The sequence below is a fragment of the Chiloscyllium plagiosum genome, unplaced genomic scaffold (genome assembly GCF_037043375.1).
Source record: "Chiloscyllium plagiosum isolate Xiang-an unplaced genomic scaffold, Cpla_swu_hap1 HiC_scaffold_6, whole genome shotgun sequence".
Lineage (NCBI taxonomy): Eukaryota > Metazoa > Chordata > Chondrichthyes > Orectolobiformes > Hemiscylliidae > Chiloscyllium > Chiloscyllium plagiosum.
The window spans coordinates 123,400,648-123,428,248 of NW_028270144.1; the positions used below are offsets into that span (position 1 = coordinate 123,400,648).

The 27,601-nt window shown below is 45.9% G+C and overlaps 1 protein-coding gene across 1 annotated transcript in view; it reads right to left on the reverse strand.

Annotated features, from left to right (window-relative positions):
• Positions 1-2,930: 2,930 nt before the first annotated feature.
• capn5a (calpain 5a) overlaps positions 2,931-27,601 on the reverse strand; it is a 113,175-nt gene continuing 88,504 nt past the window's right edge. The window contains exons 5-13 of the mRNA XM_043692439.2: positions 26,130-26,322; positions 24,607-24,800; positions 22,738-22,815; positions 21,593-21,788; positions 17,626-17,748; positions 15,420-15,616; positions 12,387-12,508; positions 11,223-11,359; positions 2,931-10,184 (exon numbers count right to left, since the gene is read on the reverse strand). Coding sequence (XP_043548374.1) covers positions 10,002-10,184; positions 11,223-11,359; positions 12,387-12,508; positions 15,420-15,616; positions 17,626-17,748; positions 21,593-21,788; positions 22,738-22,815; positions 24,607-24,800; positions 26,130-26,322 — 1,423 coding nt within the window. The 3' untranslated portion in view covers positions 2,931-10,001. The remainder of the gene's footprint in view (positions 10,185-11,222; positions 11,360-12,386; positions 12,509-15,419; positions 15,617-17,625; positions 17,749-21,592; positions 21,789-22,737; positions 22,816-24,606; positions 24,801-26,129; positions 26,323-27,601) is intronic.

Below are 27,601 nucleotides of genomic sequence, written 5' to 3' on the forward strand. Positions count from 1 at the left end.
ATAAAAAAAGAGAAGAAAAAAAGAGAGAAAAAGAAAAAAAAATAAACAGAAGGTTCTTCCTGGTGGTGGAAATTGAATAAAGATTCGTGCACTTTGTGTCTTCCACTGTGTCTCACACCTGCGCACACAAAAAAAAAACCATCTGGTAAGCACTACCGCACTTAGGTGGTAGTGTGGGGGTTAAAAAAGAAAGAAAAAAAAAAGAAAAAAAAAAGAGAGAAAAAAGTAAAAAAAAAAGTATAACCAGGAAATTACGAAGAAAAAAAAAGAGAAAAGAAAAAAAAAATAAACCCGTCTGGTGGGGCGGGCTGCCTTAGAGTGGTCGGAAGGTGGGAGGGGCGGGGGCTTGCTGGGTCTGTATTGTCTGCACTTTTGTATGTAACGGTATTGTCTAATGTACAAATGTCATTGTCACTGTCTTGTCATATGTGGGACTGGGATTTGAGGTTTGTCCTCCTCTCCCTGTAAAATGGTTGAACAGTAGGGTTCGGGGCCTAGCTTTGCTGCTCCTCTCCCTTGTAAAACTGCTGTCTTTTGTGTACAGCTGTCAATGTTTTTTGTAAACTGTTTTGTAATTTGTTTAATAAAATAAAAAAAAATAAACCCATCTGGTGGGGCGGGCTGCCTTAGAGTGGTCGGAAGGTGGGAGGGGCGGGGGCTTGCTGGGTCTGTATTGTCTGCACTTTTGTATGTAACGGTATTGTCTAATGTACAAATGTCATTGTCACTGTCTTGTCATATGTCGAACTGGGATTTGAGGTTTGTCCTCCTCTCCCTGTAAAATGGTTGAACGGTAGGGTTCGGGGCCTAGCTTTGCTGCTCCTCTCCCTTGTAAAATTGCTGTCTTTTGTGTACAGCTGTCAATGTTTTTTTGTAAATTGTTTTGTAATTTGTTTAATAAAATATATAAACCCATCTGGTAAAATAAGCACTACCGCACTTAGGTGGTAGTGTGGGGGTTAAATTTAAAAGAAGAAAAAAAATTGCTTCTCAAATAAGCACTACTGCACTTAGGTGGTAGTGCGGATAAAAAAAAAATGAAAAATAAAAATAAAATTGCTTCTCCTTGGGGCAGCACAGTGGCTCAGGGGTTAGGACTGCAAAAAAAAAGAAAATAAACCCATCTGGTTCTTTCACTGTGTCTCACACCTGCACACACACACCATGGGTGCTGGGGAAAAAAATAAGCACTACCGCACTTAGGTGGTAGTGTGGGGGTTAAAAACAAAAAAAAATAAAAAAAAGCAGCAGTATTTACCACCCATAAAATCCACTAAAGATCCTCAGGCAACACCCTCCAAACCCACAACCACTTCCATCTAGAAGGACAAGGGCAGCAGATACAAGGGAACACCACCACCTTCAAGTTCCCTTCCAAACCTCTTACCATCCTCACTTGGAAATATATTGCTGTTCTTTTCCTGTCTCTGCGTCAAAATCCTGGAATTCCCTCCCTGTCTATCTACAGCACTATGGCAGTACAGCAAGGCAGCTCACCACCACCCTCTCAAGGAACTACTGGGGACAGGCAGTAAATACTATCCCATCCATGTCCCATGAATGAATTTTTGTCAACAGAGGAAGTGCTGCACTGTCTGCAGTGTTTACCTTCAAGAAGGTGTTAATCCGATATCCCAGTCTTATTCCTAGAGGGAGATACAAGAGAAGGGGGGGGCAGTGTGCTGACCAATATGTATTTAGCAGCCATTACCTAGAATTGACTGACTGTTATTATCACATTCCTGTTTGTGGGATCTTGTTCTACACAGACATTGGTTGTATTTTCTGCAATGGAACAGTGAGTATACTTTGAACATTAATTAGTTGATTATGGAGTGCTTTCAGACACCCTGAAGTTCGGAAGGTGTTGTAAAAATGCAAATCTTTATCTGTTAGCCAATTATCTATTGGCTATAGTCAAGTTAGAGTGATGGATGCTACCCTCTAGTGGATATCTCATGCTTCTGTTTGATTATTCACCAATAAAGAAACAAGAACGAGAGTCAATGTGATTTTAAACTACTTAATAATCGACACATTCCTGCCCATTTCCATCCTGCATTTTACAGACTGATAACCCTGATCTGGACATAACCTGATGAAGGGCTTTTGCCCGAGACGTCGATTTTACTGCTCCTCGGATGCTGCCTGAACTGCTGTGCTCTTCCAGCACCACTAATCCAGAATCTGGTTTCCAGTATCTGCAGTCATTGTTTTTATTCTGGACATAACCAGCTGTGTCTTAATTAAAATATTAACACCTGACTAATGTCAACTCTCTTCCCAGGCGACTGCTTCCACCCGTCTCCCTGGTAACAATTTGGGAAGGGAGGGGGATATCCATCAGGACTCTTGCTCTCAATTGATATCTAACAAGTAGTCTGGTTCTTCCTCAGGTGTCCATCTTTGCTTCTGGCTGTGTGTGTATGTGTGTGTCTGGATGTTCCTCTGTATGTGTATGTATGTTTGTTTGTGTGTGTTAGTTTCTGCCTGTCCATCCCAGATTCAGTATCTCCCCCTCGCTGCTTATTTACCTCTCTCCCTCTCTTTCTCCTTCCCACTGCCTGTCCTCTCTCCTCCTCTTTCTTGTGCCTCCCTCTCCTTTTATTTCTCTCTATCTGTTCCTCTCCACTCTCCCTTCCTAACCTCTCTCACCTTCCTATCATGTTTCTCCACCTGCTTGCCTTCCTCGCTCTTCCTATCTTTCTCTCCCTACCTGAGGTCTCTCTCTTTCTTTCTCCCTATCTATTCTTCCTTATCTGTCCTCTTTCTGTGTTAACTTGCTTCAGTTAAATACTCCTCCTGAGAGCCATCCCAGTGAATGCTGATGAAGTCCAGGGAATGAAAATAAATTGGGCAACAGGCAAGAAGGTGAGAAAGGGTGAGCTCCCACTGTGTACATAAGGCCTGATAGGAAATGAGAGAGCGACTCAGAACTATATTCTTATTTTATTTCCACCTGGACGGCAATCAAAATATAAAATACATGTCATCGTTAAATATCTGAATGTGCTATAGTTCTGTAGAAAGAGACAGTCAGATGTAAATGGCAGGGTGCTAGGGAGGGTGTAGTAGAGAAGCATCTATACAAAGGTTGGGGGTTCAGAGATAAGCTGCAACAACATTGTGAGGAAATCTCACTGAGACAAGCCAGAATGAGCTGTGGCCTCATAGACACTTCCATTTCTCTGGGCCATTCATTCTCTGCTCCATAGACTGTCCCCACAACAGGCTCCCAGTATGTCAACCCCATGCAGAAAACAGGCCGGAGGGATGCTGTCTTCCCATTAGATGGACAGGTCCCTTTGAATGGACAGCATCCATTCAAATGAAAACATGTTGAAGACAGGACTAACATGTCTATCTGGACACGTTCCTCACCTCGCACTCAGGCAGAAAGGGATGGAGGTGGGAATGAATAAATTCAACTTCCCAAACAATGAGGTTTACTGTCAATGATACATACTGCTCCAACCCACCTTGAATGCTGCTAAGTGGAAATCCTTCATTTGCAAATTTTATAGTTTATTGGCTGGTTTCACATCTCTGGGCAGGAGGAAGGTTGGGCCAGTAAGAGGTGTCCATTCTACTTGGGGCAAACATTGTTGGGGTCAGTCTTTCTGGATTCTTGAACAAGCACCCATCCTCATTGTGGTTCCACCCAGTGGACTAACACACACAAGTGAACATTGTTATTCAATATCAAATCTTTTTAAAAATACATCGAAATGACTTCACATACAGCCAAGACTATACTTTACAACAAATAAAATTTCAGCCTTTATGATTAACAAGCAAGAGACATGGTGTACATAGTTGACCTGTGTGAGCGACCTGTGAGGGGGAATTAAATGGGCAACTGCACTACTACCACAATGCCACCAGATATCAGCAATGTCCATGCTTATGGCTCTCAGAGCCATTCGGGCAGGAACCTCCCAAGGAGTTGCATCGCCATATCCCCTAAAATTCAAGAGCAACTCTGACAATATTCCCGGCCTTTCTCTGCTTGAGGGATGGGCCTGGAAGTGAGGAGAGCATCATCATCTCTAAACAGTCTGGCCAAAGATCCCATTTGATTGTCATCTCAAGTACTCTCCCAAGGTGATTGTAGTAATTCCAAACCTTACTAATGCGGAGTGCAAAGACAGGTCAAAGGTCAGAGTGGGCAAGAAACCAAAATATCTTACTCATGTCTCTATTTTGTCTTAAAATATACAGAAATGGGCCAAAAGATTTTATTGTCTTTTAGGACTGTGTTAGATCGATATCAAAATTGGAGTATTCACCATCCCCTGGCCCAACTCAAGTGGTGATATCTGTGAATTCGATTTCTCTTTTTTAAAGTAAATTTCTGTTTATTCCATAACCACAAAGCAAAAATTATCCACTCTTTCTTATCCAATTAAGTTTGAGTATTCTTGCCCGGCCTCATCTCAACCTCGGTGTCTGAGGCCAGGCCATTTGGACCCCAGAGAAACCTTGCGGTGATGTCATCAAGTTGCGCATCATTTGGTCTAAATACCACAGTGTGGTGGAGTTAGAACAAATGAAAAGGAACAATGTGGAAGATACACAGACAGCACATGGATATGAACACATGAAGGAGATAGTTTAAATCATTAATGATGCAACTAAAAATTAGGGCTTAGAATATATAAAGGATTACCATGTACAATATTTAGTATTAATGTATAACTGTTAGTGTTACATTGAAGTCTAAATCTGAAGACAGCACTTGAATTTTCTTTCTCAACCAGTGAAACTTCAACCCTTCCCCAAGTCCACCACCTAAATCACCCAATGATTGCCTGCCACTGGGAAGAATGAGAGATCATCCCAGTCTTAGCTCCCCCTTTGGGTGGGAGGTGCTTCTGCTCCTATTTGACCTTAACACCAAAAGAACACTCAAGACAAGGTGAAGAGACTTTAGAGTGAGGATTTTAAAAATCTCCAGGAAATTGCTGGGAGGAAAATCATTGGGAGGATCTGGGTAGGCAATGTACGAGAAAAAATATACATTTATTAGTTATAAAAATCATCATATATGCAGGTGAAGGTAATTCGATTGAGTCATAAATCATCCAATTGGTTAATGAAATATCAGAGTGCTTTTCCAATTGGCTGTGGGAAGACAAGATGCCATGAGGATGGTCATCTTGGACAACCGTTGGCAGGAGAGTAGCAACAGACGGTGGCAGGTTGTGAGACCATTCCTCCAGGAATATGTCCATTTCAGACTTGGTAACCCTTATTGAGGTGAGTGGGATCTTGTGAAACAGTGGTAGTATCCCTAGCTTTCGGCCAAGAGACCTGGGTTCAAATCCCACCTGTCACAATGCGTCATAACATGCAGCAATCAGATCGATGAGCGAAGACCCTTACTGAGGACAGATAGGCTAAGCAGTGATAATGTCGTGGGCCTGCAAGAGGGTTCATGGAGAATCTTGATCCTCCCTCCTGATCAATAATATAAAAAGGAGGGAGAATAAGTGAGAATATCTGGCTTCGTATGGGCCAGAACACTGAATAGTCATCATATATCCATTACTCAACATTTTAAAACATGACTGGTCCCAAGTGACACTTGCTGTGATTGATCAATCAGTGGTCCAAGATCATTTGACATAGAAGCAGAAGTAGGCTTTTCAGCCCATCCAGTCTGCTCCGCCATTCAGTGAGAACATGGCTGATCCTATCATCCTGAAGATAGACTCCAACCCAAATCACTGTGACACCCACACCAATAGGGTCATGCTTGGCCAATCAGAAAGGTCTTTCCAAAGTGACAGATCCTTTGCACTTGGTTGAGAATTCAATTTGCTCATGGTACATTAACAAATGGACAGTTACCAGTTGGAAAAACCAGTAAAAGTTGCAAATGGTGCACACTGGTCTAACTGTATACTTAAAACAATCCTCTAGCATGACCATGGCATTCATTTCCAAGTATATACTGGTATTTTCCTTCAGGAACATAATGTAGACAGTCGTATATAGAGCACCGGAATTGCAAATGGACATTGAGAAATTTTCATTCCTTTTCAAGTCAAATTTGCGTTTTTAAATTACGCACCTTACTAGGAAACCAGCGGATTGTTCTAAACCCTATGGGATTCACCTTCAACCCATTTCAACATCAGCTAATGGATGTGGCTTCCAGTAACCTCCTGCAAAGACTCCCTCTGCTGCTGGGTCACTGCCTGGCACTCCCATCTCAATTCACCAGGTGATGAATTGTCAGCAAGCCTAAGGTCAGACAGAAAAGCCACATCTTTCACGAGACATGGGCGTCAGTGACACAGTTGGCCTTCAGTGGGCCACCCGGCACAATCTGCCAGCACAATGCTCAAAAACAAGGAAACATGTGGAAGCTGGAGATCTGAAATGAAAATGGAAATTGCTGCAGAAACTCAGCAGGTCTGGCCGCAACAGTGGAGAGAGAAAGCAGAGTTAACATTTTGAGTCCGGTGACCTCTCGTCAGAATTGGTAGTAGCTCAGAAAGAGTGGTATGAATGGTGAAAACAAGGGGTGGGAGGAGTGAGACGATTAGCGGAGGTGGAGCCCAGAGAGAGAGAGAGAGAGAGAAAACACAGCTTTTATGCTCTTCCATTGTCGTCTTTTCTTTCTCCCTGCCATACTATCATCCATCCATTTATCTTCCTAACTGTCGTTCTCTGTCTCAACTGGGTTCCATATTGTCTCATAACTCGCTCCCAACCCGTTCTCCTCCCCACTCCATATTCAGCATAGGTACCACCTTTACCAGGCTACTATCAATTCTGAAGAAGGGTCACTGGATCTGAAACATTGACTGTTTCTGTCCCCACAGGTGCTGCCAGACCTGCTGAGTTTCTCCAGCACTCCTTGCTTCCATAACAGCCTTCTGGCAATTTGCCGTCCCATTGAGTTGTTTGCGATGTACACCATTTCAAAAAGAAGAGTGCAGTCCAGATCACATCTCGAGGGTCTATACCTAACCCCTCCTCTGTGCACTCTCCTAACTCACAGGGGAAGCCTCTGTGTAGGGCCCGGCTCACAGCAAACTCAAGCCTGATCTACATTCATGATGTGCTGGGCTACAGGTGGGCTTCCAGCACTGCAGTGGGTATTGTCCCTGTCTCTTGAGACAGAAGGTCTGGCTCTGAGCCTCACTGGAGTCGGTCATGAAAGTTCACAGTGTGGCCTGACAGGCCATGCTGGTATGTTAGAATCATCGAAACCCTACAGTGTGGAAACAAGCCATTTGGCCCAAGTGCACATTGACCATCCAAAGGGTAACCCACCCAGACCCATTCCTCTACCCTATTACTCTACATTTACACCTGACTAATGCCCCTAATCTACATATCCCTGGACACTATGGGCAATCTTGCATGGCCAATTCACCCTAACCTGCACATCTGTGGGAGTAAACCGGAGCACCCAGAGGAAACCCATGCAGACACAGGGAGAATGTGCAAACTCCACATGTTCAGTCACCCAAGGGTAGAATCAAACCACTGAGCCTCCGTGCCGCCCATGCCCATTGCTGTAGCAACCTGAGATAGCAACCGTGAAGGCTAGATGTTGTCAGTGGAAATACACGAGGTTAGGAAATGGCTGTGTTGCTCACTGCTTGGGGCAGCCAACGCAGAAAGAAAGATCAGCTGGAAAACTCAAAGGTGCCTGAATTAAAACAATTTATTACCATTCACCATCATTTTGACACTAAAAATATGTGAGGAAAAGATCTTAATCATCAAGATTAGTAGCTCGACATCTAACGGTCTCGAAGCCTGGTGTTTACTTCCTTTTCATGAATGTTTCTGACTTTCCTTTGTGGTTCTGACTACGATGACAAGTACGAAGATCACCCAAGAGCCTAACTGTAATGGGCACCTTGTCCTATCATCCAAGACAGTGACAACTCTTCACAGTTGCCCAGGACTTGCTTTGGACTGTATCAGTGTCACACCAACACATCAGTTCCCCTCTCCTCCCAGATTAAGACTCCCCCACCCCTGTTAAAAACAGAATGCATCTGCAGACTCTCCTCTGTTCCCCTCGGAAGCACTTCCTGGTAATGGCCGCTGGTTGTGAGTGACTGGGGTTGGCCAATCGCCATTCTCTGTTAGGCCAGACTCGGCGTGAGGCTTTGACCAGTCATTCGGACTGGGAGCACGGAGCCAAGGCTCCGATTACTCTCAGGGACGGTTCATAAATAATCCAGTGACTTCCTCTGGGGATTTTCTACGGGGAGGGAAGAGAAGTCTGTGCACAGGATCTACAAGTTCACAAGATGCCCAAGTTTTGAACAGTTATTTGGAACATTCCTCCATGTACACACACCCATTACACCAAACCATTTTGCCATTGTCAACTAGAAGGTAGCTATGGACACAACCCCATCAATAAGGACATTCCTTCATTCCTAAATTGGCACAAAAAAATCCTTCATGCTAGTAAAACAAAAGAATTTTTAAGAAAAAAGGTACAAAAAAACAATAAAGCAATTTTTGATAAAAAGAATCCTAAGCTATTTCTTTCATACAACAGATTTAAAAAACACGATGGCAAAAATCGTGCTCAAAGTGTGCATCATCAGAGAAGGCCTGTGGATCACAAAATGGCTTCCCTGTCAACTACTGGCCCCAACAGACAGTCCTACCCCTGGAGTTGCTGACATGGGGTCAGATGGGAGTGTGAGAGTCAAGGCACTGACACAAGACACTGCCAAGATTCCCAAACGGGAACCAATCATCATTTAGTGGAAGGGTCAGCAGCAAATAGAGTTTATAAAGGTCCAAAGGGACAGGAGGAGTGCCACTGGGACTCTGGGAGGGAGGAAGATAGGAAGGGCAACAGGAATTGGTGCAGGGAAATGCATCATGTAGTGTCCTGAAACTCCGAGGTGAAATGAAATATACTGCAGGGGAAGAGGGTGCTGATTGCTTTGCAGGTCAGCTCTTTTTAATCGGCGAGTCAGCATGCACAGAGCAGACCTTCCCAGCATCCTTTTCTTCTGTGTTACAAATTGTTGTGCTCATTTGAAATTTGGCATTCTTGCAATTGTCCTGATGAGTGTGAAATGAAAAGCTTTATCAATTTGTCTCTTAGCAATGTGACAGAGATTAGTATTGCACGAGGATGAATAATTGATAAAATGTTAATGTTCTTCTCCCTGATGACCTAGTCATCAATGCAAATCTCTGGGCAGTGATAATTTCTAGATTAGAAAACTGCTTGTTACTCAGAGGACAGTGGTGCTGAAAGACAGCAAAGAGTAGGAACTGAGCATTATCCTAACTCCAAGAAAGGGAGTCAAGATCTGAAGGGTCCACTAGGGGGGAGAGAGAGAGATTGGAAATTGATGGTGGGCAGCTGTTTATGTTTATCAGAATTAAATACAAGAATGCCAAACTTTACAGCAGTCACAACAATTACCTTAGGAACAGTCTTCTTCCTACTTGCCCCTTCCTTTTGGCAGAGGGAGGGATGTGTTGGGAGTGGGGCGATGGGAAAGGGAGTGGGTGTATGTTGGGGTTGAGACTGACCATGGGCTGTGACTGGCACAAAGTGGAGCTCCAGTCTCCCCTTCCAGTCTCAGTGTTGGTTAAGGCCAGCCAATGAGCAAGCAGGCTGGGTCTTTGGGAATTGGTGTCCATTGAGCAGAGCGACGTTGGGGTGCACAGTCTAAGCGGTGACCTTTGAGCATGGTTGGGGGGGGCTGGGGGGTTACTAAGCGAGAAGTGACTTCATGCGGAAACTTACAGGAGAGAAACCTACTGGGGCAGCCCCATGTACCCCACCCCCACACTCCCAAAGGGTCCTAGCATCAAGAAACAAGTACAGGAGACTCCATAAGGGATAGGGCTTAAGGCATCAGTTTGAGGGACAGGCCAGGAGCCTTTTCCCATTTCTAAAATTTCTTATCCGTGGATCCTGGAGGACCCGGTCGAACCCTGATTCGATCGATTGTTCCATGTTTCCGATGGCGACAAGTGTTTCTCTGTAGAGTTTAGATACCGGCCAGCTCATGGCTGCTGCTGATCTTCAAGCTGATGGTCCCAGGAAGTTCACTGCCCTGCCGGTTACTCTTGTCCTTCAGGTGAAGGGTGTGCTGTGGCTGGAGGTCACTGGGGTCAGCCGTTAAAGTCACTTGACCAAGGAACTGGTCACTTAGGACATTGTTATTCCAAATCTGGAGAGAGAGAGGGAGATAAAAAAAGAAAACTTAGCCAGAATGTTGTGGAAAAGAGAAACTTTGCCAAACTCCCAGCCATCAGGATTAAATACAAGAGTGCCAAATTTTCAATGAATTTCGCTACAGGAGAAGTGTGCACTGGTTAGCAAGTTTTCACTGATTGGCTAAGATATTGCCACGGAGAAAGAAGTGGGCTCCTGGGTAATGCAGAAGACGTTACAAGGCTTGAATGGGTTCTTTTTCTGGCCTGGCCCCTAACCTTCTATCAAGCGTGAGAACAAATTTTAGAACCTTAAAGCGAGTTATTTAAATCTGCATTGCATTGTGCTAATAATTGGAGCAAAATATATCCCCTTGTCCAAAATAATGCCATGGACCTTTTATGTCTACCTCTGAGGGTGGAACGGGCCTGGATTTAATACCCCATGAGAGAGGTGGCAACTCCAACACAATGGCACCCCCTCAGCCTAGATCTTTGTGAGGCAATCTCTGGGACTGCGACATGCCCACAATGTTCCAATTCAGGGTGAGAAGGCTACTTGCCCCAAAATCATAGGTGGCATGTTGGCATTGGGCACTTACACATGGGCATCACTCCTCTCACATCCAATGTCCCCAATCCCTGATCCACGAATGGGTATTGGAGACGCCAACCAACATGAAAGAAGATCGTGCCAAGACTTTTTCCATGCTGCCATAGCAGTGTATGTGGGAAGCTTTGTCAGAGAGAGGGAATATTATACAGGGCACATGGGAAAGGAGGGTTTGGTTATGAAGCTAATTCCCACGGTTGGCCACGAGGAATCACCGACCAGGCTGACGGACTGGGTGGCAAGAAAGGTGGGCAAATTAATTGGCTTGTTCTTTCAGAGGGCAGGTGCAAGCAATGGGCCAAGTGGCCTCCTTGCCTTCTATTTGGATTCGACACAGACCAAGCCCTCAGCTTGGTTCGCGATGCCTGTGGTATTCTCAAAGCAATATCTAAAAGAGAAAGGACGAAGGGAGATTGGCTGGGCACACGCGAGACTCTCTCACCTCGATGCGGATGGGGTCCTTAGGATCTTTCCTGTAGAAGATTCCCTTGACGTCAAATTCTGGATTCACCGTGTTCTTGTGGATGGGCGACCGGACCTTCTCTCTTCCGCACCGGATAATGACATATGGGTCAGCTCCTGAGCAACGACAGAGGTTACTACATCATTCTGATGGTTCCCAAGTCGCCCACGAAGAGGTGACCATTTTTGAGTATCAGGACTATTATAACTACAGTAGTTGAACTCAAACCCAGTCATGTTCACCTACCGTCCTTTATACCTGTTGACTTTTGTCACCCGCGCCAATTACACTTACAATTCCCAGCTCTTTTGTGTTATTTAGCCCACGGGTGGGAGAATTGGGGAGAACAATATGTACAGCACCATTGAGCTGGAACTGTTTTTACTGAGGACGTGAGAGTGAGCTGCCATCTTGAACCACTGCAGTCCACGTGCTGTAGGTAGACCCACAATGCCCTTAGGGAGGGAATTCCAGGATTTTGACCCAGAGATACTGAAGGAACGGGGATACATTTCTCAAGTCGGGATGGTCAGTGATTTGGAGGGGAACTTGGTGTTCCCATGGATCTGCTGCCCTTGTCCTTCTAGATGGTCAAGCTCACAGTGTTTGGAAGGTGAATTGCCACAGTATATGTTGTGGATGATACACAATGCCGTGACTGAGCATCGATGGTGAGTGAGTCTTTAAAGATACCAGACGAGTGCTTCCTCCTGGCTGGTGTTTGAGCTTCTGGACTGCCGTTTATGCCTCACTCAGAGTCATGCAACTCATCCTGGCAAGCGTGAGTATTCCATGGCACGGTCCCTCATAGACAGGGGACAGGATTCGGGGAGTCACAGAATCAACCCAGCACAGAAGGAGGCCGCTCGGCCCATCATGTCTACATTAGCTTTCCAAGTGAGTATCTCACCCGGTGCCATTCTCGAGCATTACCCCCTCAAGCCCCAAACGCTGCACAGTGTTCTCTTCCAAACAGCGAATGCCCTTTTGAGTGCCTCAAACTTGCCCCCCCCCGCCAGCACACCCTCAGCCAGGAACGGAGCCCAGTGCAAGCAGTGGGCTGCAGGCCTGGGTCATGGCCAAGGTATGTCAAGATCCAATCTCTCTCTCTCTGTCTCTCTCTTGCGCGCATGCACACTGTACCTGTCTCACCGTCCTGTTGGGCCAATCCACTGGCACCAACAACATGAACTTGAGTCACCATCTTGGGGTGCCCGCATAGCCCAGACCAGCAGGTCCTTGGCGGCTCGTTGAGGGTGAGCTCCCTGTGAAGACGACCACAAAGAGAAACAAAAACACAACAAGGAGCACAGGTTTGTGAGGACATCAAGTTATGGAACTGCCGGCAGCCATCTTGCCGAGTGTCCCTTTCAGAGTCATGTGACCATTCCTGCGATCTTGTTTCCAATGTCACCAGGCCACACCGGGGAACTCAATAAAGGGGACTTCACAAAGCGTTACACGCTGATGTTCTGTCAACAGCTCATGAGGAAACAATGTGATTTGGAATGTGCTGGTGGAATGTTGCACCAATCTTTATCAGAATCAATCAACATTTCAAACCCGCTACAGTGTTAGGTTCCCACAGATTAAGTGTTTCTGAGGAGCTGGCCTGGAGCACAGAGCTCTGAACTGTTACTCCGGCCTGACAGTGAATACACCAGGAGCAATGTGGGAGATTGACCCAGATACGGGAGAACAACAAATGAAGGTAGTACGGTGGTCATAAGGAGAGAGACAGGGAGAGGGCCCATTGGGGAAAGGCAATCAGTCCCACAGAGGGTGGAAGGGGACACACAGACAAAGAAAGAGGCATGGGTCAAAGACACAGAGAGCGAGGAGTGAGATACAAAAAATGACAGAGAGAAAGAGAGACTGAGACCAAGGGAGAAATTCAACATCAGTGAGATGCAGTGGGCAAGAAAAAGAGGAAAAAGGTGCAGAAAGAGACACAGAAAGAGATAGAAAAAGGAGTGAAAAACAGACAGTATCTCTCACGTGCACACAGCCACACACTCTCTCTCTCACACACACACATATACAAACACACACAGTCATACATAGTCACACAGTCATACACATTCAGTCTCACACTCACAATCATACACACTCACTCTTAACACACCGTCAACCACACACACAATCATACACACAGTCATGCACATATTCTCACACAGTCATACACACACAGTCATACACACTCACTCTTAACACACCGTCAACCACACACACAATCATACACACAGTCATGCACATATTCTCACACAGTCATACACACATGCGCACACACACAGTCATACACACTCACTCTTAACGCAGTCATCCACACAGAGTCATATACACACTCTCACACCATCATACACACACAGTCATATACACACATACATACTCATAGTCTCACACACACATACACACTCATAGTCACACACACTCAGTCACACACACACACTCTCTCTCACACACAGTGACATACACATTTACTCTCACACACAGTCATACACACACAAACACACTCACTCACACACACATACATGGTCTGGATGTTACAAGGTCAGGGGTAGAGAAGAGTAATTGACACCTACATCTTCATCCTGGGTGAGAAAGTCATTCACAAATGGGCCACCAAAGTTTCGAAAGCCTGTCCAACAGCCCGCCGTTGATGTCATCCCCACTTGCTCCACTGCTGAGGAAATGGGAGGGGGACAGCAGGGGGCACGGTTTGTTTTCCCTGAATGGCCACAGTCATTGGAGACAGTATCACTATACCACCACAGCACCGTCACATTCTCCACCACCAAGGCCAGCACCATTCCCAAAGCCAGGCTTCACTTCATGCACATTAAACTCATGATGATAGCAGCACAAATAGCAACCAACACTGAGCAAGGCAGATTAGATAGAATTAACAATGCAGAAACAAGTCATTCAGGCCATCAACTGGACTCCATCTCCAGGATATCTCCTTCACCCTCTTCACTTCCCCCGGTACTCCATCCTACTTCCTCTACTTTCATTGCCTTGACTTCATTCAGGCATAGTCTAGATTAGAGTGGTGCTGGAAAAGCACAGCAGGTCAAGCAGCATCCGAGGAGCAGGAAAATCGATGTTTCGTGCAAAAGCCCTTCATCAGGAATAGGTGGTGATATAGTGATACTGTCTCCATATTCCTGATGAAGGGCTTTTGCCCAAAACGTCGATTTTCCTGCTCCTCGGATGCTGCCTGACCTGCTGTGCTTTTCCAGCACCGCTCTAATCAAGACTCTGGTTTCCAGCATCTGCAGTCCTTGTTTTACCCTTCATTCAGGCATCCTGCCTCTTCTTTAATACACCATCACTGCCTACTTCAACCAATTCACACGGAAGTGAATTCCCCATTCTCTTCATGCGCTTTCCAAGCAGAAAACTCCTTTTGAGTCTGTTTAAACCCATTTCATCTGTTGAAGGAGTTGTCTTCACTGACCCGGGAACAAAACGACAAGAACCAGGAGCCATTCGGCCCATCAAGTCTGCTGTACCATCCAATATGGCCGTGGTTGATCTTAGCCTTCCACGCCACTTTCCTGACTACTCACTCGCCCTATCTTGATTTCCCCGAGGGACTAAAACTCAGTCTATTGCGACCTAAAGCATATTCCACAATGGAGATTCCCTATCCCAGCCCTCTAGAGTCAGGAATTCCAAACATACCCCACTTCTGAATGAAGTTATCTCAATCCTCAAAGTTTGGCCCCTTAGCCCAAGACCATGTCCCTGCTTTTCAGATTCCCAGACCAGTGGAAATAGCTCTCTCAGGCTCTGCTCTATCCAACCCTTCTACAATCCTAAAATCTTTCACAGCGATTGCCTGTAGGAGATCTCCCACTTTGTTCTTCCAAACTCCGGTGAATTGGTCTGCTCTGCCCTTTCTCCAGTACTTTGGGGAACGTACCCGGGGCCAGGGGGGCGACGGAGTTGATGGGAGAGAGGAGCAAAGGAGCAAGGTGGAGGAGGGAAGGGAGAACGTGGCAGAGTGTAGGCCCTTTGTGCGTGAATGGTGAGGCAGAGGGAATGTGGAAGTGCAACATGCAGGAAGCCAGAGGAGCGGACAGAGGCCTCTGATCCCCGAGAAAGCCTCACCTCCTCCATTGCCGCTCGCTCCACTCATTAGGACAGTCAATTTCCCACTCAAGGTCTTACCTGAAGTTGGATGGCACATCGGTGAAGATCCTCAGTAAGAACTCGCCCTGTATGCCCGGCTCAAAGGTGGTGGGGACGATGACGTAGCGTCCCTGAGGGAGCACCTCCCGCAGGAAGATGGTCTTGGAGTTGATGTAGACTGAGCCGGCCACTTTCTGCTGAATGGTGTGCATCCTGTAGTTACGGTTCAACTCCACCTGCCAAAGCCAATTCACCTCAACAGTCAACACAACGGTGGGATTCACAGACCGCGAGCGGGAGATAGCATTCTCACCTCAGAACCAGCTCGCGTGCCGTTTTCCCTGCAGCGTCGGAGGCTGAGGGGTGACCTTACAGAGGTTTATAAAATCATGAGGGGCATGGATAGGGTGAATAGCCAAGGTCTTTTTCCCAGATTAGGGGAGTTCAGAACGAGAGGGCATAGATTTAATGTGGAGGGGGGCAGGGAGGAGGAAACACTTTAAAAGGACCTAAAGGGCAACATTTTTCACGTAGAAGGTGGTGCGTGTATGGAATGAGCTGCCAGAGGAAGTGGTGGAGGCTGGTACAATTATAGCATTTAAAAGGCATCTGGATGGGTGCATGAATAGGAAGGGTTTAGAGGGATATGGGCTAAATGCTGGCAAATAGGACTATATTTATTTAGGATATCTGGCCGGCTTGGACCGAAGGGTCTGTTTCTGTGCTGTAATCTCTATGACCGTAAGTGGAGCCAGTGGATGTGAGTGAGGTCTTAAATGAATATTTCTCAACCGTATTCACAGAGGAAAGACATTGTAGCTGGGGATTTCAGATGGAATGATAAGTTTCTAGGATCATGTCAAGATTAATAAGGAGGTGGTATTAGATGTTTGAGTGAGGATTAACGTATATAAATCCCCAATGCCTGAAGTGATATATCCCAGACTGCTATGGGAAGCAAGGGAGGAGATTGCTGGGATCCTGGTGCAGATATTTAATTCTTCGCTGGCCTCAGGTAAAGTGTCAGGCGATTGGAGGATTGCTAATGAGGATAGCTAACTGTTCAAGAAGGGCAGTGGGGATAGGCCAGAGCAGTTAGTCTGGCCTCAGTGGAAGGGGCATTATTGGAAAAAATCTGAAGGTCAGGACTAATCAATACTGGAAAGGCAAGGGTTGTTCAGGGATAACCAGCATTGATTTGTTGGAGATCCTGACTGACTAATTAATTTTTTTGAAAAGGGACTAAGTATATTCATAAGGGTAATGCAGTTAACATATTCATGGACTTCAGCAAGGCCTTTGACAAGTTCCCACATGGAAGTATAGAAATGCTTGCCCAAACTCAAAGATAGCTGTTGTGAGCGAGTTTCTTCAGGAGCATGCTTTTCTCTCGTTGCCACTGGAATAGCTCCACAGAGGCCAGTATCCCGTCACCAAGTCCCCCTTTATTTATGTGTGGAGAGTGCTCGACACTGATCCAGCTCCCTCAGAGCCTGCTCTCGGAGTGAGCAGAACCTCTGACACTCCTGTTTATATCTGTCAACCAGGGCTCTATGACTGGATCAGGTTAACAGCCCCAATCAGAGAACTCATAATCTATCAGGTCCACTTGGCTGACCTTGTTACAGTCAATACAAACATCAGGTTTCTTTCCCTCAGGGACATGAGTGAGCCAGACGGGTTTTACAACAATTGATTACAGCTTCATGACCACCATTACCAAGACTAGCTTTCAATTCCAGATTTGTCTTAATTCAACTTCGATCACCCATGATCTGATTGAATGGTGGAGCAGTTGATGGGCTGAATGGCCTACCACCTATCTTATGGTCTTCTATTCCCTGTCATGGGGGGGATTTGAGTTCCTGACCCCCAGATAATTAGTCCAACCTCTGGATTGCTGGTTCAGTGTTAATATTTGACTGGTGCCATTACATAAGTGCTTCTCCACCCTCCTCGCCTGGCACTATTTGGGCGCTAGTGGCTACATTACGAATAAAGCCACATGGCAGCTTGACACCACTTAGAAAAGTGAAGAAGGGCTTATGCCCGAAACGTCGATTCTCCTGCTCCTTTGATGCTGCCTGACCTGCTGCGCTTTTCCAGCAACACATTTTTAAGCTCTGATCTCCAGCATCTGCAGTCCTCACTTTTTTCTACTACTTAGAAAAGGTCATTGGAGACATTTCAGCCTAGGATTTCCTCTCCATTGAGAGAGACTGGCTGCTTGTTTAAATGGTCTTACCTTGTAGACCTCAAACCCCATCGACAGTTTCTCCCCTCTGCCCTGCTTTCGATTATAGCGAACATCTTTCTGTTGGAGGCAGATCAATACTTCGTCCGTTTCCTTTTTGACATCGAACATATACTGCGGAGAGAAACCAGAGAAAACATTCTAAAGCACAAAGCGAGTGGTAACCAACAATCCACATTCAGTTAGAGTCGCACTATTAGAGGTCAGAAACTTTTCCATATTCACATTCATTCAAGAGTTGCACAATGTGTAAGGCCGCTACCTATTATAATAATGCTTGGCCATGGGTGGCACAGTGATTCAGTGGTTAGCATTGCTGCCTCACAGTGCCAGGGACCTGGGTTCAATTCCAGCCTTGGATGACTGTCTGTGTGGAGTTTGCACATTTTTCCTGTGTCTGTGTGGGTTTCTTCCGGGTGCTCCGGTTTCCTCCCACAGTTCCAAAGATGTTCCAAGTTAGGGTGGATTAGCCAAGCTAAATTGCCCATAGTGTTCAGGGATGTGTAAGTTAAGTGCGTTAGCCATGGGAAATGTAGGGTTACAGGGAGAGGGCAAGGGGATGTGTCTGAGTGGGCTGCTCTTCAGAGGGTCGGTGCAGACTCGTTGGTCTGAATGGCGTTTCCACACTGTAGGGATTGTTTGTTAATGTCATTGCTAAGGTTTAAAAGAATATTAATCATCTTTAAGCACATGCAGACAGCGAGCTGCGATACTCAGTTGTGGGATGAAAGCAATGGGACTGAGCAAGTCAGTAAACTGTCTCCACAAAGGAATGGTCTGTTTCTTAATTTCTATCTCAGCCGACTCGATGGATTCCAAGAATGTAATGGCAATCCTTAGGTGCCTATCTCAAGATGTCCTCAAGATAGTGATTGTGGGAAAAGATCTGCCACCCTGCCTATCCATAGTCGGCCCACACAGAACATAGGAAAGCAAACTTGGCCAAACTATACCAGAAACACCCAAAATGCCTCAGCAGTGACCAAACAGGCTGACAAGTAAAACCAGATAGCACTGGCAGACAAGAGAATACACTCCACATAACACACTAACAATACCCTGTCAACGCAGCTGTCCCAAAGCCCCTAGGGCAGTCTGATAACACAGTGATACCAAAGCCACACAAAGAACAGGTCAGATGGAGAGGCACCACCAAGGACCTTGCACCCAGGACAGGAACAATGGAAACACCTTACTGTTTCAAAAGAGACATTCTCACCTACCTGCAAAAAGAGCTGGAATCTCCTGATCCCATCAAGAACTCATTGATACTCTCAGGACGATATATTGTATCGAGAATCAGGGCATTCTTCCAATTATCACCATTGTAACTGGATTACTCCATTTCCAAATACTTTGTATCTTTCCCCATTTTAATTAACCTTCATGTACACGATTCCTATAAAACCTGGCTTCATCCTCAGCTCGAGGAAGAGAACCCTTGATCTACCTGGACAGACTGTCAGTTCTCTGTCAGCCTAGTCAATTTCTCTTCCAGCGATATCGCTTGTAATAAACAGCATGTCAATTTCACCCGATCTGATTTGTGTGGTCCCTGTTTTATTGGGCTAATTTCTCCAACAGTGATTCACCACTGCGTTGAACTGCTACAGACAGTATGGTCAGAGTGCTTTCACTGAAGCTTGGATTCAACAGAGTGACATGATACTGGAAAACCGGGGCTTTTCATCCCCTTCAGCCAATTGCACCGTTGCAGATTATGATTTACTAGGTCCACGTTGGGGGGGGGGTAGTGAAGATTGAAGCTGTGAGGAAACCTGATGTGGGTTTGGAGTTACGTACAGATTGACGGGTACTTTTCCTTCCCTAATTGGCCAGATGGGTTATTAATGACAATCGAACAACTTCATGGCCAGGTCTGCTACAGTCATAAAGTGATCGAGTCATACAACATGGAAATGACCCTTCAGTCTAACCAATCCATGCTGACCATAATCCCAAATTAAACTAGTCCCACCTGCCTGTACTTGGCCCGTATCTGTCCAAATCTTTTCTATTTATGTACTTATCTAAATGCCTTTTAAACGTTGTAACTGTACCTGCTTCCACCATTTCCTCTGGAAGTTCATTCCACACTCGAACCACTCTCTGTGTAAAAAAAGTCGCTCCTCATATCTTTTTAAATATTTCTCCTCTCACCTTAAAAAATATGCCACCCACCCTCCCCCCCCCTCCCAGTTCTGAAATCCCATACCCAATGGAAAAATCTTTGCTATTCACATTACCTCTACCCCTCATGATTGTATAAATCTCTATAAGGTCGCCCCTCAGCCTCCTATGCTCCAGTGAAACAAGTCCCAGCCAATCCAGCCTTTCCTTATAACTCAAACCCTCCAGTCCTGGCAACATCCTGGTAAATCTTTTCTGAACTCTCTCCAGTTTACTAGTAGCCTTCTGATAGAAGGGTAACCAGAACTGCACATAGTACACCAGATGAAGCCTCACCAGGGTCCTGCACAACCTTGGAGAAAGTGAGGACTGTAGATGCTGGAGATCAGAGCTGAAAAATGTGTTGCTGGAAAAGCGCAGCAGGTCAGGCAGCATCCTATGCTTCCTGAAGAAGGGCTTATGCCCGAAACGTTGATTCTCCTGCTCCTTGGATGCTGCCTGACCTGCTGCGCTTTTCCAGCAACACATTTTTCAGCTCTGCACAACCTTAACATGACATCCCAACTCCTATACTCAAAGGTCTGAGCAATGAAGGCAACATGCTAAATGTCTTCTTCACCACCCTGTCCATGTGTGATGCAAATTTCAAAGAATTATGTACCTGAACCCCGATGTCTTTCTGTTCTACAACACTACCCAAGTCCTCACTTTTAACTGTATAAGTCCTGCCCGTCTTGCTTTCACCAAAATGCAACACCTCACATTTATCCAAATTAAACCTCATCTGCCACTCCTCAGCCCATTGACCCAATTGATCAAGATCCCTTCGTAATCTAAGATAACCTTCTTCACTGTTGACTATGCTTCCAACTTTGGTTAATCCGCAAACTTACTAACCATGCCTTCTACAATCTCACCCAAATTATTTATACACTAATATCAGTTATTTCCCGATTTTCATAAATTACCATTTGGTAATTGCCCTTGAACTGAACGGTTTGCTAGGTCATTTCAGAGACCAGTTAAGGGTCAACTTCTGAGACTCCAAAAATACAGCAATGTAGTTGATTCTTAACTGCCCTCTGGGCAACTGGGGATCAGCCATAAATACTGGCCAAGCCAGAGACGTCACATATAGGCCAGAACGGTAAAGACAGAAGATTTCCTTAATGAACCAGATGGGGTGTTAAAATGACAGTGTGTTCAGGTCACTATCACTCAGATTAACTACCATTTGACCGATTCATTGACTTGAAATTAAACTCCACTCGTCACCACTTTTAAAAAATTAGTTCTCGGGATAAAGGCATCACTGGTTTGACCAGCATTTATTGCCCAGTAGGCATATTGCTGTGGGTCTGGAGTCTTGTGTCGGCTTAAGTTTCCTTCCCCAAAGCACATCAATGAACCAGATGGGTTTTTTCCCAACAATCAATTCCTGGTAATCAGTAGACTCTTAATTCCAGATTTTTATTGAACTAAATAATTTCACCACTTGCTATAGTGGGGTTTGAACACATGCCCTCTGGATTAAGAGTCCAGTGTCATTTCCAATACCCCACTAAGGCTTGCTGAACATAACGTCTTATTAAAGCTTTCAAGGTGAGTTGGTGTCTACCAGCTCTTTGTAGGTTCTTTGAAACAGTGAAGAGCAAGTCAATAGATTACATCGTCTCCAATAACATCACATAGCCTCTTGCTCCACCTCAATCTTCCCTTCCTCACGTGAACCACTGCTCCCTGATTTGCCTCACCTTCCCTCTTCCTGGTCTCAACCCTCAGAGCTTCCTCTGAAATACTGAAGAGCTCAACAAGACGCAGTCCTTACTTGCGGATTCTGCAGGAAGGTGTCGCGGTTATTGATGCAGCCTCCAGCACGGTTTTTCAGGGGGTCCTCGTGCCTGGTCCATGAGCCCTTTACCATGGCCTCCTCCCAGGTCTTGTGGAAGCTGAAGAAGGAGGTGTTGATGATACGGCAGACAACAAGGTCTGTGAAGTTCACACAGAAATCATCAAACGACATCCTGGAATCCAAACAAGGACTGCAGTCAGACAGCACGGCAGGTGAATACACAGAACCCTATCTCTTTACTCAACATCAATCAGGGGAGTCTCTCCTCAGAGTACAAGTTAACACTGAAGCTTTCAACATCACCAAAACAGAACTGGCCATTGTTGTTTATGGGAGCTTGCTGTGTACAATTTCTTACAATGGCTATATTTCATTGGATGAACAGAACTTTAGGTTGTCCTGAGGCTGTGTGAAGGCACAAACTTTATTAGCTTGTTATTCCCAATAAAACACCACCCTAACAAAACAATTTGTTTTTCTTTATTTAGACTCCTAGAACATGGACATCACTAGCTAGTCAACATCTACTGTCTATCCTGATTGCCCTGGAAAAGGTAGTGGTGAACTGTCTTCTTAAATCTTTAGCCCTAAGAACTATATCCAATTCAATATTTTGGCCTCAACTACTTTCTGTGGTAGAGAATTCCACAGGCTTCCCATACTCTGGGTAAAGACATTTCTCCTCATCTCAGGTCAAAATGGCCTACCCAATATCCATAGACTGTGACCCCTGGTTTGCTCCCACCAGTGGGGAGATCCTTCCTGCATCTACTCTGATCAGTGAGGGTCAGGGATCCATTCTTGTTTTCATTAGCCCTTCCAGCAAGAGTGAAACTTTACGTCCCTTCAATGTTTTCCCATATTTCTCATGCAGCCTCTTGCTCCACCTCAATATTCCCTTCCTCACACGAACCACTGCTTCCCTCCTCCTGTTCTCAAACATCGGAGCTTCTTCCCACATCAGAAAGGTGTCAACTCAAAGTTAATAAGGCTGGGAGTCCATGACTGCAGGAACTCAGAAGCGACCATTGATTAACTCTGGAACAATCTAGATTCCAAAAAGCAGGAACTTCAGAAACATCTGATCCGTCGACAAAAAGAAGACTCTCTGGGAGACTTACCAGAACTCTCCGTCATCCCGCACGGTGACACCCATTGCTTCACGCTCTCCTTTGCTGACCTTCTGCCACTCTTGAGAGCTGTGAAGAGAGACAGTTATTCCAGTCTCCCTAGACTCTGCATGGAATAAGTCCCATAACCCGCTACTGAAACAGGACAAACAATGAGGCCATGTGTAGTGAACAAAGGTGATTCACTTTGGACATGTGAACCACTTCTGGGTATAATAAAAAAAAATTTAAAATAAAATTAAGGAGGAAATTCAAGCAGAACGTTTTCACTCACAGGTGTAGAAGTTCCAGGTTTGTGAGCACTGAAGGGCAATTAATCTAAATTGTTCAAGCCATTGTTAAACCCTAGTCAAGCCTCACCCCTTCAACATATCCATCACTTCCCTTCTCTCTCAGATGCTTTTCTAGATGTTCCTTAAACAGATCCATACCACTCTCTTCAAAAACCCTCATGGTGGTGAGTTCCACATTCTGACATTCAGATGATGATTATCACGGTCTAACTGAATGGTGGAGAAGATATGAGAGCCAAATTGCCTCTTTCTATACAAACATCCCAGTAAGGAGCAGGCCAATCGGCCCCTCAAGTCTGCTCCATTCAGTCAGATCAGCCATGATCTTATTACCCCACCCTACACCGAATGACCTTTCGTCCCCATTGCTTATCAAGACTCTATCTTTGCCTTAAAAATATTTAAAGGCTTTGCTTCTGTTGTTTTTGAAGGCTAGCATTGCAAAGATTCATGATCGTCAGAGAATAAAAAAGGTCTCACTCTGATGGACCAGACCAGACCCTCTCAAAGTATATTAAGAAGGTAGCCTAGACCTTAATTTTTTCTTATTTTAAAGGTAAATGTCAGGTGTTATGTTCCAGATGCAATTCGATTGGTCAAACTACTCGGCATTAAGCAAAACACAATTTATTCAAACATTATCGTCAAAATACAACAAAAGGCAGATGAACTTGGAATAACTTAGCTCCCCTAAACATACTCGGTGGCAAAAGGATAATTCAGGAAACAGATCTTGTCTCACATGCAATTCAACAGCCCAGGAAGAGAACCCCCAGCTTTTGGCTGTAATTGAGGGTGGGAGAAATAGCTTCCACTTCTTCAAGGCCCCAACAGCAACTGCTACTGAAAACTAAAAACTAAAAAATTCCTGGTACTGTGGGTTGGAGCTTTACCACACCCATTCAGGCTGCTTCTATTGTTCCAGCTTTTAAAACAAAATACCCAAGGCTTCACAAGTTGCTCTTCTCTTGTCCCTCAATCCCTCTCTAAAAGAAACTAGGACAAAACACACATCTTAAAGCCACAGCATCTTCACATCACCTCTGTCTTGAATGGTTGACATCTTCTTTTGAAACAGTGACCTCAAGCTCAGTTTGCTCAGTTTCTCCTCAGGATGCCTGTCTTCAGATACCCCCATTTTGCCACCCTGCCCCCACCTACTCCTTTAACTGTAGCTCCCCCCCCCCACCCACCCCCCCCCCCCACACCCACCCCCCAGTCCTGAAGAAGTGTTACACCCGAAATGTCGACGTCTCCACCTCCTGATGCTGCCTGGCTTGCTGTGTTCTTCCAGCCTCCTGCTTGTCTATCTTGGATTCCAGCATCTGCAGTTTTTTTTTATTGTCTCTAACCTCAATTGCTTGCTGTGGCAGAGAACTCCACAGGCTCCCCATCTCTGGGTGAAGAAGTCTCTTCTTCTTGGTTCTTATTGTGACTTGACATTGTACCAAGGATCACCTCAGCCAATGCCAACATAGTGAAGCTGAGTGCTGTACCACAGGCCTCACCATATGAAGCTGCACCCCCCCCCCCAACCCACACCAAGCTGTCGAAAGGGTGGTCTCACCTGTCACTCCACGGCCCGTTCCATTCCTTTTGACCCCAGGGATTCCTCATCCTGATCATGAAGAGCTTTTCTGCCTTGAAGAAGGCCAGGAGGCCGTGGCCCAGGCGTACTTTCCGGACATCAGTCACGGCGTAGGCGTGGCCTTTTACCAGGCCAGTGCTCAGGCGGGTTTCCATCTCGGCAGCTGATGAGACCTACAGTGAACGAAACAAGCCCACCCCAGGATTAACTCAATACAGAGGGAGCTCATGGGACCCATGATCCCAGGGGCGGGGGGCGGAGGTGGTGAGATGGGGTGGAGTGGCAGGTTTGGACTGAGCTGCATGGGGAAGGTTCAAATGGCCAAATAGGCCAGACGGATGGAGGGGGGAGAGGTCAGCAGGGAAACCACTCTTTGCTGTCAGGGAACGGCAACTGACTTTGTTCAAATAGCACACAGACTCCTCGCTCTTTGGGGTCAAACTCAAACACTACCTCCAAGTGGGTGTCAGGTCTTGTACCCTGCACCTGGAGATTTATGGAGATGGCCATTCAGCCTCTCAGGCCTGCTGTACTGTTCAGCAAGATCATGGCTGATCCTCTACCTCCACCTCCAAATATCCCTTATTTCCCTCAGAGCTGACAAACATTGACATCAATCTTGAATGCAATCGACAACTGAGCATCCACAACCATCGTGGGTAAAGAATTCCAAACATTCACAACCCTCTGAGTGACGTGGTAGCTGATACCTGGTTCTGACACTGTGACCCACCCCGCTATGGGCGCAGCTAGGTCAGGTGGTGGAGTCAGGAAGCATTGACTGTACTTCACGAATACTTTCACTGGTTATAAAGCCTTCCTGAGATAGTAAAATGTCAAAACGTGTGGTGCTGGAAAAGCACAGCCGGTCAGGCAGCATCTGAGGTGCAGGAGGGGTCAACGTTTCGAGCATAAGCTCTTCATCCATGCTTGAAACATCGACTCTCCTGCCCCTCGGATGCTGCCTGATCGACTGTGCTTTTTCCAGCGGCACACTCTTCAACTCTGATCTCCAGCATCTGCAGTCCTCACTTTCTCCTGAAACAATAAAAAGCTTTATATAGAGTCAGAGGGTCATAGAGATGTACAGCACGTAAACAGACTTTTGGTCCAACTCGTCCATGCCAATCAGATATCCCCAGGGTGGGGCAGTCCAAAACTAGAGGGCATAGGTTTAAGGTGAGGGGGAAAGATTTAAAAAGGACCTGAGGGGCAACTTTTTCATGCAGTGGGTGGTGCATGTATGAAATGAGCTGCCAGAGGAAGTGGTGGAGGCTGGTACAATAACAACATTTAAAAGGCATCTGGATGGGTATATGAATAGGAAGGGGTTAGAAGGAAAAGGGGCAATGGGACAAGATTAATTTAGGATATCTGGTTGGCATGGACGAGTTGAACTAAATGGTCTGTTTCCGTGGTGTATATCTCTCTGACTCTGAATGCAATTTCCTGTTATTATTAGCTCCCTGGTCAACAGCACCAAGTGGAGAGTTGATGGTTACCCTGATCGAGCTGCTGATGAGGCCGTCACGGCTGAACACCTTCAGGAGCTTCTCAAACAGTTGCAGCCTCTGATCCTCCAGGGTGCTGAAGTTCCCCTGGACCAGGTCGATCGGCTCCGAGACACCGCCAGTGAAATCCACCAGGGCGTCTGCAGTGTTCCCGCCATCCAGAGATTCATAGCAGCCTGCCAGCCTAAAAGAGAAGCAGCCAGATGGTTTCCGCAGCAGGAACATGCATTTATATAGCGTCTTAACATGGGGACGATACCCCAGAACAATACCAGACAATTACAACTGACACTGTGCCACACAAGGAGATACAGAACCTTTAAATATCTTTAAGGGGGCAGAAATAAATAGATTCTTGATGATCAAAGGGCCTGAAAGATTATCTGGGGATATATAGAAAGGTGGTTAAAATCTTGATATTACTGAACAGCAGAGCCGCCTCAAAGGGCCGAGTGGCCTGTTCTTGATTAGATTAGAATCTCTAACAGGCCCTTTGGCCCAACAAGTCCATACCAACCCTCTGAAACGTAAACCACCCAGACCCATTCCCCTACCTTATCTTTACCCCTGACACTATGGGCAATTTAGCATGACCAATTCACCTGACCTGCACATCTTTGGACTGTGGGAGGAAACCCACACAGACATGGGGAGAACTTGCAAACTCCACACAGACAGTCATCTGAGGCAGGAACCGAACCCAGGTCCCTGGCACTGTGAGGCAGCAGTGCTAACCACTGAGCCACCATGCTGCCCACAGTGTATGTTCATATGAAATTAGTGAACAAAATACTCAGGCTGAAGGGTAGAGTGGTGGTTGGCAGGGACGAGTTGGACCGAAGGGTCTGTTTCCGTGCTATATATCTCTATGACTTTATGACTGGGAGAGTAATGGAGGTGGAGAGGGGAGACTAGTGAAAAAGATTCCGTGAGGGAATCCCAGGGTTTAAGTTCCTAGGAGCCAGGAAGGGCCACTGAAGTTGCAGCAATTGAACTGGGGTGTTACCGAGAGCTCGGAAGAGTACAGATTCCCTCACAGGAATGTAGAGCTTAAGGGAGTTTCAACGTTGGAGAGGTCCATATAGGAATTTGAAAACAAGAGTGGGAATCTTTAACACAGTAACAATTCTGGATCAAGAGTCAATGTGGATTATTTGGTGGTCAGGGCTCGGTCTGACTAAGGGCTTGAGCAGCAGAGTTTTGGTCACTCTCGGGTTTTACGGGGATCCGTCAGGGGTGTGTTAGAATAGCCGAGTTTAGAGACATTGAAGGCATGGGCGAGGTGAGCAGATGAGACAGGGAGAAAGTCGGACACCAAAAAAATGAATGCTGCAGATGCTGGAAACCTGACATAAAAACAGGAAGTGCTGGAGAAACCTCAGCAGGTCTTTGCAGAGAGGAACAGAGTTAAAGTTTTGGATTTCTGAACAGAGGTCACACCAGACTCGAAACATGAATGTTTT